This window comes from Synchiropus splendidus, chromosome 4, assembly GCF_027744825.2.
Source record: "Synchiropus splendidus isolate RoL2022-P1 chromosome 4, RoL_Sspl_1.0, whole genome shotgun sequence".
Taxonomy (NCBI): domain Eukaryota; kingdom Metazoa; phylum Chordata; class Actinopteri; order Syngnathiformes; family Callionymidae; genus Synchiropus; species Synchiropus splendidus.
In genome coordinates this window covers 4,773,298-4,788,877 of record NC_071337.1, presented here as the reverse complement: position 1 = coordinate 4,788,877, position 15,580 = coordinate 4,773,298, and the positions used below count along the sequence as shown (strand labels likewise).

At 48.3% G+C, this 15,580-nt stretch overlaps 2 protein-coding genes across 2 annotated transcripts; one reads left to right on the top strand and one right to left on the bottom strand.

Moving 5' to 3' along the window:
* Nucleotides 1–2,040: 2,040 nt before the first annotated feature.
* Nucleotides 2,041–5,866, bottom strand: plekho1a (pleckstrin homology domain containing, family O member 1a). The gene is made up of 10 exons (XM_053861609.1): nt 5,599–5,866; nt 5,380–5,529; nt 5,059–5,199; nt 4,770–4,874; nt 4,591–4,692; nt 4,068–4,376; nt 3,905–3,987; nt 3,677–3,833; nt 3,515–3,609; nt 2,041–3,450 (listed from the first exon to the last, which is right to left on the bottom strand). Exons 1-10 carry the CDS (start codon nt 5,620–5,622, stop codon nt 2,943–2,945), a joined length of 1,674 nt encoding a protein of 557 aa, XP_053717584.1. The 5' UTR covers nt 5,623–5,866; the 3' UTR covers nt 2,041–2,942.
* Nucleotides 5,867–9,698: 3,832 nt separating this feature from the next.
* On the top strand, nt 9,699–14,869 carry LOC128756854 (HLA class I histocompatibility antigen, B alpha chain-like). Its single transcript, XM_053861611.1, has 11 exons — nt 9,699–9,999; nt 11,246–11,515; nt 11,599–11,886; nt 11,973–12,245; nt 12,345–12,476; nt 12,669–12,695; nt 12,811–12,849; nt 12,994–13,056; nt 13,300–13,353; nt 13,459–13,497; nt 13,648–14,869. Exons 1-11 carry the CDS (start codon nt 9,945–9,947, stop codon nt 13,737–13,739), a joined length of 1,332 nt encoding a protein of 443 aa, XP_053717586.1. The 5' UTR covers nt 9,699–9,944; the 3' UTR covers nt 13,740–14,869.
* Nucleotides 14,870–15,580: the final 711 nt, after the last annotated feature.

Sequence of the window (15,580 nt, the reverse complement as noted above, 5' to 3'; positions counted from 1 at the left end):
ACACAGACTCTCTTTGCACAAACAATTTAAAAATTACTCAATTCACATAAAAAAAGGATAAAAGCTTAACCACTAATTGACCAAACAATTTCTTTGATATTTTTTTAATTCTGTCAAATTTGGTCGAACTTAAGATAAATCAAAAATAAAATAGCGAATCTAAACTCTGCTGTATCAGCAGAAACGTCTAGTCTTGAAAAGACCATCTAAAACATACACATTTTTACTGATGTTTTTTACCCACAGCGGTCATTCGTATATTTATTCGCAAGAAATGCTTATTCTAAACAACTTTGTCGTGATCTATGCTTCAACCAAACGCTCCGTTTCTCGTATTCCCTGCAGCCGAACAGGCTTGTGAGAAGGAAGGTTTGAGAAAGCGCGCCCTCTTGTGGTGATGAACACTTATAATATAATAATATAATATATATAATATATAATATAATAAGTATAATACGTGTTTTATAAAGGATGGACAGTGAAATGGCCTGGTAGCAGATGAGCTTTGTTTCCAGAGAAGACAAAGACTCTGAAACTCGGAAGAAGTGAAAGTGCGGAGTTGTTGACCATCTGGAAGTGAGTCAGAGATCTGGGGTTGATGCTCGTGAGGAGGGAGTGGCCCCCGTGGGAAGTGAGAGTCAGAGTCCTGTTGTGTGAGGGAGGGTTTGCTTTCTCATCCCAAGCGAAGGACACGCAACTGGTGAGGATGAGATGACAGCGTGAATCAGGATGATAAGATTCCGAGTCATGAGCTTTTGGCGTGAGTCATCTGGCCGCCTCATGAGGTCATCACAGCTGGTTGGGTTCGGTTCAGGAGAGCGCCAAACCAGATGAAGCTGCATGCAGTTAAAGGTGGGGTACGCAATCTCCTGGCCCCATTTCCCGACTCCTCCCACAGGCCCCGCCTCCAGAGCGGCTCTCCGCAGTAAGAGCAGAGGGGGGCGGGACTAATCGCCGGCCAATGGTTTTGAACGGTCTGGTTAAGACGATTGGGCGAGGTTTGAATGAGCTGTTTTGCTCCTGTGTTTAATGAATGAGTTAGAAGGGACTCAGCGCAAGTGCAGCTGGTGAAAACTCTCCTCCCCCACCTTCAGTGCTCAGAGCTTCTGAGGAAGAAAACTCTCTGGGGGCCTTGTTCTGGAGTGTTTGGCATGTGACGGGTTCAAAACTAGCCTGGCGTTTACACTGTTGTTACCAGGTCATAACCGTCTGTCACCTTGGGAGACACTCACGAATCACTGGTCATTTGTTTTTATTCTCCTACGACACCAGAGTGACTCTGATTTGGGCTCCAACCCAAACTGAGTGTTGTGTTTTCCACCTTTGCTTCCAGGTGAAACAGCAGCAAGTGACAAAGGTGTTTAAATGGGATTTGACTGCAGTAGCGGAGCAGAGGTCAGCGCTGCAGCCTCTTTCTTCAAAGGTTGTGGGTTTGACTCCAGCTTGGACCGTTTCTGTGCGTGAGCTGTCCAGGGTGTCCCTACTGCCCACTCTATTCTGAACATGAGATTGTGATTATGTTAGTCTGAAGCAGGTCACATGACGATAACAATGAATAATTTCTGCGTCTGATGCTGCAGTTGTTCCCATGTTTTATTAACACACACACACACACGCACACTCACGCAGCGGGATTAGTTTGGGGGAGGGGGGGTGACTCAGAGCCCAGCAGCGTTTGTCCACGGCCTCGTTTATCTCCGGATTCACGTGCGCTTCACTCGCGTTCCCGCGGACTGAACGGGCCGAGTATGACCGCGGCCAACAACGTCTCCAGGAGCCCCGCCCTCCTCGCCCCGCAACATCATCTGTTTCCTGTCAGATCTGATGATGTCACCAGGGTTCACATGCCGCTCGCCGATCAGCGCGCACGCTGACACGCGGGGAGCAGGCGTGTGTAATGGAGCGGCGACGGTGATGATGTGACCTACATCTGCTCTTCATCATCGCAGCTCGCTGGGTGGAGGAAGGTGGGGGGGCGGAGGGAGGTGGTGGTGGTGCTGAAGCGCCGTCGTCACGTTACAAAATAAAACCAGGCAGAGCTGCTCGCAGTGGTTTTTAATGACACGCACGGAACACCTCGGTGTCGAGAAGAAAACAAGCAGCCACCAACACAAACATCGAAAAGTGCGTCAGAAGTCAAACGTTTAAAAATCACAACACAAACTTGCTCGAGTCGGATTCACGTCACCGTCATGAGCGTCGGGAGGATTTGGTGGAAACAAACCGCCGCGGGAAGTTGTTGATTCACTCCCCACGCCGTTTCGTTCCTCACAGTTTCCAGTCTTTAACAATAATGATAAAAAAAAATTCAAACTGAAACAAACTCCCTGATGATTTTTTTTTTCATACAAAACGTCCTACGATCAGATCACGTCACACGTTCATGCACAAACACACGCTAGCAGTAACACACGCACGAGTCCGACGTCATGTCGTCCACAGACAGTGATGGTGTCAGTTTGTGAAAAAGTTTTTCCTTAAAAAGTTCCGACCTGAATTATTATTAATATTATTATTATTTTATCGTAACAAAAATGCTGGTCGCAGGGCAGCAGTGCGCGGCGCTGGTTTAGTGCAAAGACTTCTGGGTAACAAAAAACGCATCATCGCTGGTTTTAGTAGAATCGACATAGTATAAATGTAGAGTACAAAATTTGTCTCGCCAAAAATAGGCCGTAATAATCATGTGCACAAGGTGCGGTCAATCTACACGTGAGCGGAAGATCGGCGTCGATGTGGGTGAGAGAAGAAATAATCGGGCGCCAAAAGAGGCTCGGAAATTTGACGTGCTGAGAAAAGGAAGCTCTGACTTGGAAGCAGCTGTTTTTTTTCTCGTGGATCCTGACTAGCTTTTTTTTTTTTTTTTTGCTACACTATTGCTGAGCTCAACGATTCAGGAGATGCTGGTGTCGTCCACAGTTCTGGCGCTTCAAGTGAGCTGGTCACGGCGTCCCGGACTCCTCGTCCTCGTGGGACGTGGAGGACGGCGGCGTGTCGTCGGCCTTGGCCGTGGTGGCCATTTTCTCGTAGGTTCTCCTGCGCTGCCGCCGCAGCGTCTGGCTCTGCAGCTCCTTCACTTCCTGCAGCACTTCCTGCGCCTCCTTCCACGAAGACACGGCCTCCACCAGGAGGCGCTCCGCCTCGGCGCGTTTCCTCTCCGCCTCCGTTTGCACATCCTCGGGGGAGATTTTGTCATCGCTGGACGTCTTGTTGGGGTCGCCGTTCTCCTGGCCTCCGTCCTCTGCGCTGTGGCGGTGAGAGCCCAGCAAGGCCGAGCGGATGACATCGGAATTCTTGGCGCCTGAGACGTCCGTCAGTCGGGGGGAGTGGCTAGCTTTTCCTGCGGGAGATCGCGATCCGTGCGAACGGTTCCTCTTGACTTTGGAACAAGGTGAGTCCCGAAGACGCGCTGAGTCGCTGCTCCGGCTGCGAGAGGAGCCCGAAGATCTGCTGCAAAAGCAGGAACCAGGAAGTCAGCGCTGGGAGTGAAGCGAGGTACGGAAGCCAGACTGACCTGGAATATGGCGATGTGGTGCCCCTCAGCTGGTGCAGCCGCGGTGAGTCTGCGCTCTTTGGGAACTCTCTCTCCGACTTGGCCTTCTGCAGCTCCTGTCCACCACAGCAAAGCCCGTCGGCTTGAAACAAACCCGTGTTGGTGAAGAATCGGGGCTCGTACCTGCAGCCGCATCTCCTCCAGCAGCTCCTGCGCTCGCTGCATCCGCTGAGCAATGAGACTCTGCAGCTGACCCACTGGCTCCACGGCGCCCCCTGCCTCCTCCTCAGTGGCGCAGCGACGCAGGGCCGAGCGCAGTTCCGAGCGGATCATTGCGGGCCTGTCAGCAAGAACCGCGTTAGCCTGAGCAGTCATGGCGCGGCACGTGGCTCGGCAGGTCCGGGAGACTACCTGGACTTAAGCACCTGGTCCAGCGAGGAACAGCGTCCCCTGGCTTGCATGTTGGATCTCTTCCCCGGCTGCGGTGTTCTGAACTGAACAGGCCACAATTGGGACATGGTGAGCCATCGAACCCTGCATCCATAAACCTGTGCGTCTGCGAACGGACGCGTACCTGCCCCGGCTGGACCTTGCTCCCCTTCGACACTTCCAGGTGAGAATACTTCCCAAAGAAGCGCTCGGTTCCTCGTGGCAGACTTCCTGTCTTTACCTTGGGCTCCTTGGCCTTGGCCTGAAGCTTGGAGACGTCGGTGCCGGCCCTCTGGCGCCCTCCCACCCGCTGACATCCAACCTCTGCCATCTGGCCGCATGACCCGCCCTTCTGCCCACCAGCACTGGCCTCCCAGAACTCCTGCGCATCATCATACTCAAGGAAGTAGCCGTCTTCTTCTGCGACCAAGTCCAGAGTCGAGGAGGCGGAAACCTGCGCCAGAAAACTGTGTCAGTCATTTCGACCACATAAAGTGACTTGCTGGTCCGATTTTGGCCCTCTGGCCTTCGGTTTGACAAATGAATGTGACATCTAATAACATGGCCGCCATGTTGAAACAGCACATCAAGCAAGTTGAGTGTTATGAACAGAGAAAGAAGGTTCCTGACTCAACCACCTGAACTCCAGGGGAAACAAAGGATTTTACCGCTGAGGTTAAGTGTCCGCGGGTGGGGAGGCGGCGACCTTGTGGGATTTTGGCTCGGTCTCTGGTGGGGTGCACCAGCACGCTGTCCTGCTCGACGGTCACCTGGAGGGACCAAACGTTGGCGTCACAAAGGTCACCACTGACAGAACATCAATACTCCTCAACAAATATGGTGGAACCTCGTCGAACACCCTGTTCTTCGCTTTAATGATGCCGACGTTGATGGCGTTTATCCACAACTCCTTCTCCTCCGGACTCACAGCGAGGAACACCAAGTTTGGGACCTGTGAAGAGCTAAAATCAGGGCACGGCACTTCGGCTAGCATCTCGCGTGTCAGCTACTTCAACTCTACATGAGCGACCAGGTGAGGTTAGCGTCAGTCGCACGCTGTTTCGTGTTGCTGAACAAACCAAACGTTCTGCTTCATTTAGCTTCACATTCATCCGAGCGAGGAACGTCACACCAACCTTGTTTCCTCGCTGCCGACATCGAAGCACGGTGAAGCGGCTGTGGTTCTTCTTACTGCGACTCTTGGCCTTGCGAAGCTCCTCGGCGCGCTCGTAGTCCGCCAGGTCCAAGACTTCCTGCGCCGCCTTCTCCTCTCGCACCTGCAGCACAGGTGAGAGGAAGAACACAATATTTGAGTGAAAAATGAAACAAACACAGGAGCTAGATGTTTCTGTCCATGTAAAAATAGGTCAGTTAATGTGACAGGGTTTATGTAACAGGGTTCGAGCAATGTCAACGCTGGTAAACCCGGCGTGTTGAGCAGGGATGAGAGCGCGTACCTCCTTGTTGGACAGGTACAGGTGATCCCCCTTCAGCGCCACGTAGCGGCTCCGCCACAGCTCCCGGAAGATGCCCCGTCCGCAGAACTTACGGACCCATCCCGCCTTTTCGGGCTGCGGACCGGCCGGCGTCCCTGAATCCGGGATCCCCTGCAGACCGGAGCGGAGACAGGTGAGTGTCGGGCCTCGGCTCCCCTGTGCGGCTCCGTCTCCTCGCACCCGTCTGCTGTGGCTCTTCCTCATCCCGCTGTCCTCCGGAGCTCCGCCGCCGCAGCTGCAGCCTCTCAGCCGGTCGCGCACCGAGGTCCCGCTCCTTCCTCCTCACCACGTCGCTGTGGTTCGCAGCAGCAGCATCGTCCTCTTCCTCCGCTCCTGCCTCCTCTACCTCCGCGCGCGCGGACAGATGCTCCCTAGCCCTGCGCGCGCATCCCCACGCGCACTTTAACCTATATTCCTGCGGCGCGTGCTACGCTGACATGGTGGAATGTAAAGCTTTGCCAGTAGCGCCATCTAGCGGCGCGCGCCTGCGTGCAGCCTCTGCATAATAAACGACAACAAGCAGACGGGTGAAATATTCACCAGTCGTTTTGAATGAAGACAATGCATGAATAGTTTATTTAGACCTGGAGCTTCAGAGGTCGCAGTTTTGAAATAACGATGACTCAACAGCGGTGAAGGAGGGTCTCTATTAGATTCACAAATACAGAAGCCAATGTGACGCTGCGGGCACTGAAACAAAGAGGTTGAGGACAAAACTGTGAAATAAGATTGGACCGGGGAAACCGTGGGCTACATGTGGATTTTATGTGGGTCAGTCTGCATTTATAAAGCTGATTATGTTGGAAATATTTCTACATTATTCATCATTTTCATTTGAATACGTTCCTTTAACATTCAGTCACATTTTATTTTTAGAACTTGCTTTTATACGAGTCTACAGTCTACAATGTCTCTAGTTTATTTACTATACAATTTTGTATGCGTCCCATTCTTTATGCAGTTTCTTGTCCCTCAAGTTAAATAAACACAATGAGAAAAAAATACTCTGTTTGAAGGGAATTCTGTCTTAACATTTTTCAAACTCTTTTTTAAAATTGGATATTTAATTTTCGCAGGACGGACAAGAAAATGTTCAACCCCAGGTAGTGCTATATTTTTTTCATTTTATTCATATTAATTAATTTCAACATTTGAATCCAATTCCAGATTTAAAGCTTCCCCTTGTTTTTCTTGCATATGTCTTGTGTTTTCCCCTCATATTTACTGGTTGTAAATGACAATATTTAAATAATCTAGCATGCTGCAATGACTGACTTTCATGACTGATTTATTATTATTATTATTGTTGTTGTTGTTGTTGTTGCTGCTTTAGATTCCTACATGCCAGTTTTTGCAGATTTCTCCCTAATAAAATAAATAAAATACAAATAAAATACAAAATGTAAATGTATTTATTTTTAACTAAACAAATGTATCCATTACCATTGTGCACAGCAGAACCACATTAACAAATGCAACATTTTAAATGGCCAAGAAAAGCAAAATAAACTACCAAACTATAACAAACAAATACATGAAAATCAACATAAGACAAATAAAATAAGTCGTAAGGAAGACCTCCACACAAATAAGTAAATATCTAAGTAAATATCTAATAAGTAAAATAAGAACACCCAATCACCACTTACAATATAAACTCTGACCGAAACCTGAATGTTTTCCAGTGTCAGCTGTTGTTCAGTCAAGATTGGCCTCATGAGAGCACTCATATTTCCTCTTGTGGTCTGTAAGTGTCCACGTCATCAAATGTGTCGAATGTTTTAGGCGCTACACACCCAGAGCTACTTTCGTTTTTGCAAACAACAATTCTTCTGTCGCCAACTACAGGTCGTCCCAGACAGAGTAAGGAACAACTAACTGTGTAGCCCTGTCGCCTCACAAAGTAGTTTCCTCTGAGGGCATTAGCTGTGCCACTTGCTCTGTATATTTGAAAAGAATAATATTTGTGTATAGATATTAGTAGTAGCTTTAAAACAGCAGCATTATTTGGTACGTTTGATCGCCCTCTCACGACGGCCCATATCTATCGTCCTACCGGTTTATCGGAGTTTGTAAACAGTGATGACGAATCAGCAAAAGCACAGGTTCTGACAACCAGCCACGCGACCATTACACATATCTAGTGTGGAAAACACAACAAATGCTCACTCATAGGTGTCAGTTTCAGGGGGATCAGGAGGGATGCGTCTATCATTTTGTCCCCACCACACACAAATCCAGTCAACCATCATCACCCAGGTTATTTTCAGTAGTATAGAAAACTCTGAATCCCCTGAAGGCACCATCTGCACATAACCAGGACACGAGAGAGCCAAAGAATTTAGAAAAATCAAGAAGCAAACCGAAGCTATGACGTCCCCTGTCAAAGAAACTGACCAGCACTAGCACGTCGCCCAGGCAGCTCGATCTACGCTTTAATAGCAGCCGCATGTAAAGTGAAACCCATAACAGCCATCGTCTCCAACACTTCTCAAAAGTCACTTCTGCTACTGGGTTTTGTCGGCCCCGCCTCTCAAAACAAACTGTCGCCTTGCGTCCACTTGCACGTGCAGATGGAGCTAAAGATGACGGTGGCTGTACACGGGTCTATAGGAAACCCACTTTCCCACCACTGTTTCTGACTCCCTGCAACCAACAACCCAACTTCATCCACCATTACGACCCTCCAATGATGCGGATCACACCGCGAGCACTGTTGCTTTCTCGCCGATTATCGGCTATTTAAGGTTATTGGAGTTGCTAATGAGGCCTCTGATTAGGAATGCAGTAATTAGTGGGTTTGGAAACGCCTCCATGAGACAATGACATCGCCATGAGATGCCCTGACCTTGGCGACCGTCCACAGATCTGCAGCTGTAGAGCCTCAGGTTGTTGCGATCTTCATTTTGGACAGGAGCTTAAATGAGTCAGTCAGTCTGTTTCTTTCCAGCATGATTCCTGAGCCAAACTCTTTCCATCCAGGTCAGTGTGAGGCCTGAGCCACTGTCATGGCGACAGCCGCTCCTCTTCACAAACATCTTAATGAAGTACAATCCAGTGGCAATTAGCGCGGCGTCGCGCTCAAAGAGGTGCCGTGTCTCTCCGCTGGAAGAATGAAGGTTAAGGACGACCGCGTCACCGAGCCGCCAGCCAATGGCTGCGGGCCTCGCGGCTGCTCAAAAGTACGAAGCAGCGCCCGCTAGTCAAGACACGCTCGCCAACATCTTGAGGTCCCAAAGAAGGTGAGAATCTTTTCCCTTCCCAACAATTTTTGTTCTTTGTTGCTACACGTTCGGTGGGTGCTAGTCACCGTAGCGATCACGTAATTTAAGACGCGATGTGCCGAAACAAGGTCAGACAGAGAGACGGGGACAGGCAAGACTTTGCCAGAACTTAGTTCAGATTGGAAGACAGTCTGCAGTCCTGACTCCGCCACCTGAAAAACCTTTCCCGTCGTATACATTTGTTTTCTCCACCAGATGAGACTCCGTCTTGGGCCTGGCGGCTCCCAGCTCGCCTGCCTCACCGTCGCCGTCCTCTGCATCGCCCTGTCCAGAGTCTCGCCTCTACCCCATGTGCTCAAGGAGCCCCAGAAAGACGTTATAGACATTAGGGCGGCGGTGGAATCCTCAAAGGACCCCGGATCCTGGGCGCTGAAGCGTCAGGAGGAGGTCCAGGAGGAAGACCAGTCCTGGGAGCAGGTTTCCAGGGCTCAGAGGGGGGGCGCTGACCCCCACCCTCTGCTGCCAATCTCCCAGGAGACCGTGTACTTCCAGGGTGGGGGGGATGAACTGGATGGCGGGAGGATGAGTGGCGCGCTCACCTCCATCGCAGGAGGACTACAGTCAGTCAACCGGGAGAAGGGAGGGTTTGGATTTCGCTTCGGCAGGAAGCTGGAAGACGGGATGAAGAAGCGGAGGCGGCAGAGCCAAGGGCCGGAAAGAAAGACAGCTGGAAGCTAAAGAATGTGACAATGCAACTCTATTTCTATAAGTGGCAATTTCTATGAATAAATACGGGACATGAAGAGCTGCTTGTTTGAATATTCATCATGATTATCACACGTTCTGTGTCTCTCATTTCAAGTCAGGACACACTGCACGCCAGAGTTCATGAGACTTTCCTGAGTTCATGCTGAAGCAGTTTTCTTATCTGACCCCAGCCTGGTGTTGTTTACAAGTGGCTCTGAAATGGGGCGGTCCACATTCGAACCACAACGACAGGCAAAAGTTGCTCTTCTCTCCGTGAAGTTACTAGACAGACGTTTTGTTGGATGAAAACAAAAATACACTTTATACTCAGTATATTTCCAGGGTCATCGTACCGGTTTTACTCTTGATTTTTGAGAGTTTTCCGATGTGACGCACTTGTTGGACCCTCCCACTGTGGCAAGACAAGGAGGGTGAGGCGGCACCTCGCACACACAGCCAGCGGACGAACGGCGCACACAGACGCACGAGGGGCTGAGCCGCCGGGCGAAGCGAGCGCAGTGAACAACAAGCCATCGAGGATTTTTATCCGGAACGATGAAGCTCTCTGTGCTCGCGTTCCTGCTCTTCACCGTCGGGGCGGTGAACGGCGGTAAGCGATTTCTTTTAATCGATAAATGGCGTCAGAATGAAAGTGAAAGTAAAACGCACACGCTCATAATAACGTTTAATTTTCATCAAAACTTAAACCAAGACACCAGTAATTCTGTTGTAGTTGTTTTGAGCTCGTGTCTCGTCGAATATTAGATCTAAAAATACACGATTAAACATGACAACCAGTCATTTCCGTGTGTGAGTGAACTTTCTGGTTAGGTCTCATTTTGTCGTTGGCTCGCGGCCCGGATGTAAAATTAACTCATGATCGTCCGGACCCGTTTTTTTTTGGGCACCTGACCTGTTAATTTTCTACAAAACATACCCAAGTAAGAACATTAGAAAACATTTTTTAAAAATAATAATTGGTTGTGAGGGTTCCTTGTCAGTAAAGTGTTGTTTTTCCCGTTTAAATATGAAATGGCTATTAATTTAAACATGTATGTCTTTTAGTCTTTGATTCAATATTGTTATTGACATTGTTATAGCTACTTTTATGAAAGTATTTTGCACGGTGTGTTCATTCAACGTGAATTTACTTGGTGTCACCGTGGCATCTTTAGATGCGCATATGGCAGATTCTTTATGAGAAAATAAAAGGAGTCATCAGTTCATTTCTCTGGGTGAAAAGTGTTTGTTGGTAAGCGATCATATATACCTGTGATGAGTTTGTAAACAGCATATTTACGTCCAAATATATGGTCTACATAACCTGGTCAGCAGGGAAGTGAGATAAGGCGAAGGAAGAAACACTTAGTGGCACCCTTTTATATTTCAGAAATTTCATTTCTTATTTCTCACTTGTCTCACATGGGCTGTCGTCAATTCATATTTTAATTTCACAATAATTAAATTAAAAAATAGAAATAAAACATTTAAGAGTTTGTAGCTTTCCTGGTTACGTCGAGTGAGGCGATCGTCTTTGTTTGAACATGCCTAAAAACATATTGAAATGATCATCAGATACATTTCATCATCATCTGTTTCATTTTGCTAAATTATTTGGTCTGTATCTGCCAGCTGTCTTCTTAAGCTGATTTATGGAAATGCATAGGCCTCGCTTGCTCCTGCCCCCTGCCGTAGCAGATGAAACACTGCACCAACAAGTACTTTTCTTTTAACACTGGATAAGTTTAGTGGGTCGGATGAAAAGTCAGGAAGAACACATAACTGTTGCACAATGACAGCACCCATGTTTGTTCTAGTGGGTATAGAAAAGCATCACGTCTTTGTCCCTTCGACAGAGAAGCGCACGCTCAAGTACATCTACACAGCGTTTTCTTTGCCCAGCAAGACCCAGATCCCAGAGTTCACCGCCATGGGCCTCCTGGACCACATGCAGCTAGACTACTTTGACAACAGGAACATGACAAAGCTTCCGAGGAAGCCGTGGATGCTGCGTGAACTCGGGCAGGAATACTTCGACAAGGGTACACAGTCCCGTCGCAACAAGATGCAGTGGTTCAAGGTCAACCTGGACATCCTGATGAAGCGAATGCACCAGAACAACACGGGTATGACGTCTTTCATGGTCTCACCTTCATCACTCTTTGAGATTTTGAGAAAGAAAGTTTGAATTTGACTTGTGTTTCTCCAGATCCCCATGTCCTACAGTGGGAGCATGGATGTGAAGTTGACCAGCAGCCCGACGGAATGATTCGGTTCATGCGAGGAATTGACCGCTACAGTTACGACGGACATGACTTCCTGGACTATGACGCTTTGAACGACGTCTGGGTGTCAACGTTGGAAGCTGCCAAGTTGACCAAAGACAAGTGGAACCAAGTGAAAGAACTGATTTCGTACACTGATGGCTACCTGAAGACCGAGTGCATGAGCTGGCTGAAAAGGTTCAGCGATTTTGAAGCCAAAGAACCTAGAACAGGTAGAAGCCTTTCTCTTCATCTTGGTGACTTGGTTTGACCCAGTGGTGAGTTTTGAGTGTTACCGACCGTACGTTCTTCTTTCCAGACAAACCTGAACTCTACATATTCTCAAAGAAATCTGTCATTGCTCAAAACCACGTGCTAACGTGTTTAGCAACGGGCCTCCCCTCCAAAAACGTGCATCTGGAGATGAGACGCAACAATAGAGTTCTGGATCAAACCGATGGCTTGAATACATCACAGCTGTCCCCAAACCACGACGAAACCTTTCAGCAACGAAGCTATGTCGAGCTTCTACGCTCAGACAAGGCTTCGTTCAGCTGTCACATGTCAAAGTTCAACCTTCAGAAGACTTGGGGTGAGATGCCTCTGATGACTTGGTCTTCTTAGTCCAAGTTTTCCTCAGACATGCCTCGTACTGCAACCTTCTGTAACCTGATGATTCCTTCATGTGCAGATGGGAAACTTCCAACTGAGGAATCCAACACTGGGATCACTGCTGGTGCTGCGGGTGCAGCCATCGCCCTCATTCTTGCTGTGGTCGCAGGTGTTGTGATATACATCAGGAGAAAAAACCTGAAAAACACAGGTGCGCTCTCTCCTTATCTCCTCCGTTTCTAAAACATCTTCAGGACAGGCTGCACTCATGTCTGCCTTGTTGAGCCTCGCAGCTGCTAAACTGATGCTAGTTCTACTGTCCAATTGTTTTCAATGATAAATAAGTATTGATCATGAGGATGCTTTCTTCTGTTAGTTGATTAAAATCTATTTTTTATTTCAGTGGTTCACAGGGAGCCGGAGTTTAAAGGTAGTGTTTACTGCATGTTGTTTTCTTCAGTGGTTGACGTTAACTTCCTGATCATGACACTTTGACGTGTGATGTTGTGTGAATTAATGTTGATTAAAATGGTGTCTTATTTCAGCCCCTCCTGTAGCTGAGAAAGAGGAATTGCTCGAAAAAGGTGAGTTATTTTGTGTTATTCTGCTGAAAAGTTATAGATAGAAATGGACTTTATGACACATTATGCTAATTTAGCAGCAGCTAGCTCCGCCAGTGATAATGGAGCCGTAACTAATACATCTCTGTGATGAACTTTACACTCTAGGCTCATATCCAGGACCTGCATTGTCTATTCGGAGCGAAGACTCTGGAACTGCTTCCTCCACTGGTGTGTATCCCCCCTGTTCCACATCAGACTCTTACCACCATTGAGGACGTGGCGCTCTACAGGCGTGTGGTCACATCTAGGACTTTTGAGCTGAATGGACTGTGTCTCGAGACACAGTTCCTGGTGTAAACACCCCTCTACTATGACTTTATCTGCATTAGCAGATGCTAATGTAGCATGGGCTAACACAGCAGTCATGAACTTGCAAATCACTGCTAAGATGGACCTTTCTGTCATGTGCAGCGTCGTCCGATCGAAGCGGTGACCCAGTCTCCTCCGGCTCCACTAGCTCCACTGGTGCGTATCATGTGACCTCAAGACTTTTAATGCTGAGTTCCATGTGTGAAAGATCTAATGCAGCTGTGGCTAAACATAATAATCACGCTCTTCTGTTCCTCACAGAATTTCTGCCAGATCCGAACTCACATAAGAGCGACTCAGGTAAGCATGACCAGCACGCTCAAGACTCTGAGACAGATTTGAAGGGGAGTCACCAGAATGCACAAGCTATTATCGTCACTGTGTCGATCCAAAGCACTTTCATTCTGTGAGTCGCGAGATAATGTACATGAACCATGTTCTCTTCCAAAGGCGATGAGTCACCTGACAGCGGCGCAGGAAGTGAGGACGGCGGTTCATCTGGGGCTCCCACTCCACCAAGTGAAAGAAGGGCGCCCGTATGAAGCCATTGATCTACCCAAGATGTTTGCTTTGCAACATTTATTCTGCAGCTTATAACAACATCTGTCAAATCAGGTGTTTAATGAGGTGTTTTTATCACACACATGCTCGCTTGGCTTACCGTAAGTTTAGGCTCTTAAAACCTGCAAGAGCTTTTCTTTAAAGTACAATTTTGAAAATATTCCAAAAGCAAAGAAGGAAATGTGTGGATCTCCTGCATTGTGAAATATTCAGAAAAATGACATCACTCTCAACAGTAAACTCAGTTATGGTGACTTGAACCTGAACAGTGCCCACACTGCTTTGCAGCCCAGTCACCCAGTCATGGTGGGTTCTCAGTCAAATAGGGAATTTACTGCCAAACAAGCCTTGTCACATCATTGGTTAGCTAAACTCACCAAGCTTCAAAATACACGTGTATCTCACTTAAAGTAGCAATAGGTAGGATTTGGACATAAATAGATTATTTTCGTATTTCCTGAGACGACAGGTTTCATTTTGAACAGTCCAAAGTCCCGGAGTCAGACCCTCCAGCTCTCTTGGAGTATGCAACTTTCCCCTGGCGGGTCGCCTGAGGCGTGTCCTGAGAGTGGCGTCACAGCCCCAACTCCACCCCCAACGCAACACTTTACGGCCAAGGGCGACCTCAGTTCAATTTACACCATGGCAGAAGCAAGAGTTCGTAGTGAGGAGTCCAAGAAGAGAAAGCGTGAAACCCACAGAGCAAGATCTCTGACAAGAGTCAACATAGATGCATTCACAGCCAGGAGAGAACTGAGAGCTACCAACGGATTTTCTTCTGATTCTGAAGTGGCGATGTTTCCACTCGACTTGTAGGTCAATTTTGTGTTCACTGCTGTCTCTGTTGTGTTGGCAAAACCTGACAGAAATGTCTATATGCTTGTTGTTTGTATATAAGTGTAATCGTATATATGTTCGCAGCGAAACAAGTGAACTGCAGTGCTAAAACGGGATAGATATACTTTTTGTATGGTGTAGCGGGTGCTCCGGGGTGTGGTGTCTCAGCCAGTGGGATGGTGGGTAGGGACACACAGGTGTCACTTATTAAATGGAGACTGTATGGGACGCACGGGTATCTTGTTGATCAGAGACTAAACACACTCAGACTTGACCTAGGACTCCTACTCCTTTGTCCTGCCACATTGGTGACCCTGATATGGACAAGCATGAGGTGGAAGAGGACGTTTCCTCATCGGCGGCCGATGGACGTGTTCCCCCTTCAGCAGCAGTGCTCCAGCTCCCACAGCCTGTCAATGTCGACGGATCAGTGAAACTGCCTGAGTTTAGGCAGAGCGACCCTGCTCCTCGGTTCGAGCGTTTTGGATGAGTCAAGGTATTATTTCGTGGTCGCGCTTCTTCCATCGGCATTTCGGCAACAAGGCTCGCCGGTGCGTCCGAGTGGCCGGGAAATGGCGGAGCCGGCGCTCAGTAGCAGCTGCGGGCGCTGGCGATCGAGAGGAGCTGCTCTTCGTGAAAGACTCACGATCAGAGAGACGGTTCTTGGTGGACTCCGGGTCTCAGAAAAGCCTCATTCCCCCGACGGACTCAGATTTGTCTGCGCGGGGATGCAGTCCGTCGTTGAGCGCTGCTAATGGATCCTCCATAGAAACTTTTGGTACCAGGTCTGTTACAGTTTGTTTTAATGGGCGCAGTTTTGATTTTGACTTCGTGGTAGCTTCCATCACTGTTCCCATTATCGGTGCAGATTTTCTCTGTGCCAACAGTTTACTGGTGGATGTGGCTAATCGCCGTTTGATTGACGCGTTGTCCTTTTCCACTTTCCCGTGTCAGACTGGGGGACCCGGGTCATTGACTCACGCTA

Coding starts and splice junctions, on each gene's coding strand:
- plekho1a (XM_053861609.1), bottom strand. CDS start 5,622: ATGAGGAAGAGCCACAGCAGACGG. Junction 3,988..4,067: donor GCAAGGTCCAGCCGGGGCAG/GTACGCGTCCGT, acceptor TGGCCTGTTCAG/TTCAGAACACCGCAGCCGGG. Junction 3,610..3,676: donor TGGAGGAGATGCGGCTGCAG/GTACGAGCCCCG, acceptor TGTGGTGGACAG/GAGCTGCAGAAGGCCAAGTC.
- LOC128756854 (XM_053861611.1), top strand. CDS start 9,945: ATGAAGCTCTCTGTGCTCGCGTTCCTGCTCTTCACCGTCGGGGCGGTG. Junction 12,850..12,993: donor AGAGGAATTGCTCGAAAAAG/GTGAGTTATTTT, acceptor TTTACACTCTAG/GCTCATATCCAGGACCTGCA. Junction 13,498..13,647: donor CTCACATAAGAGCGACTCAG/GTAAGCATGACC, acceptor TCTCTTCCAAAG/GCGATGAGTCACCTGACAGC.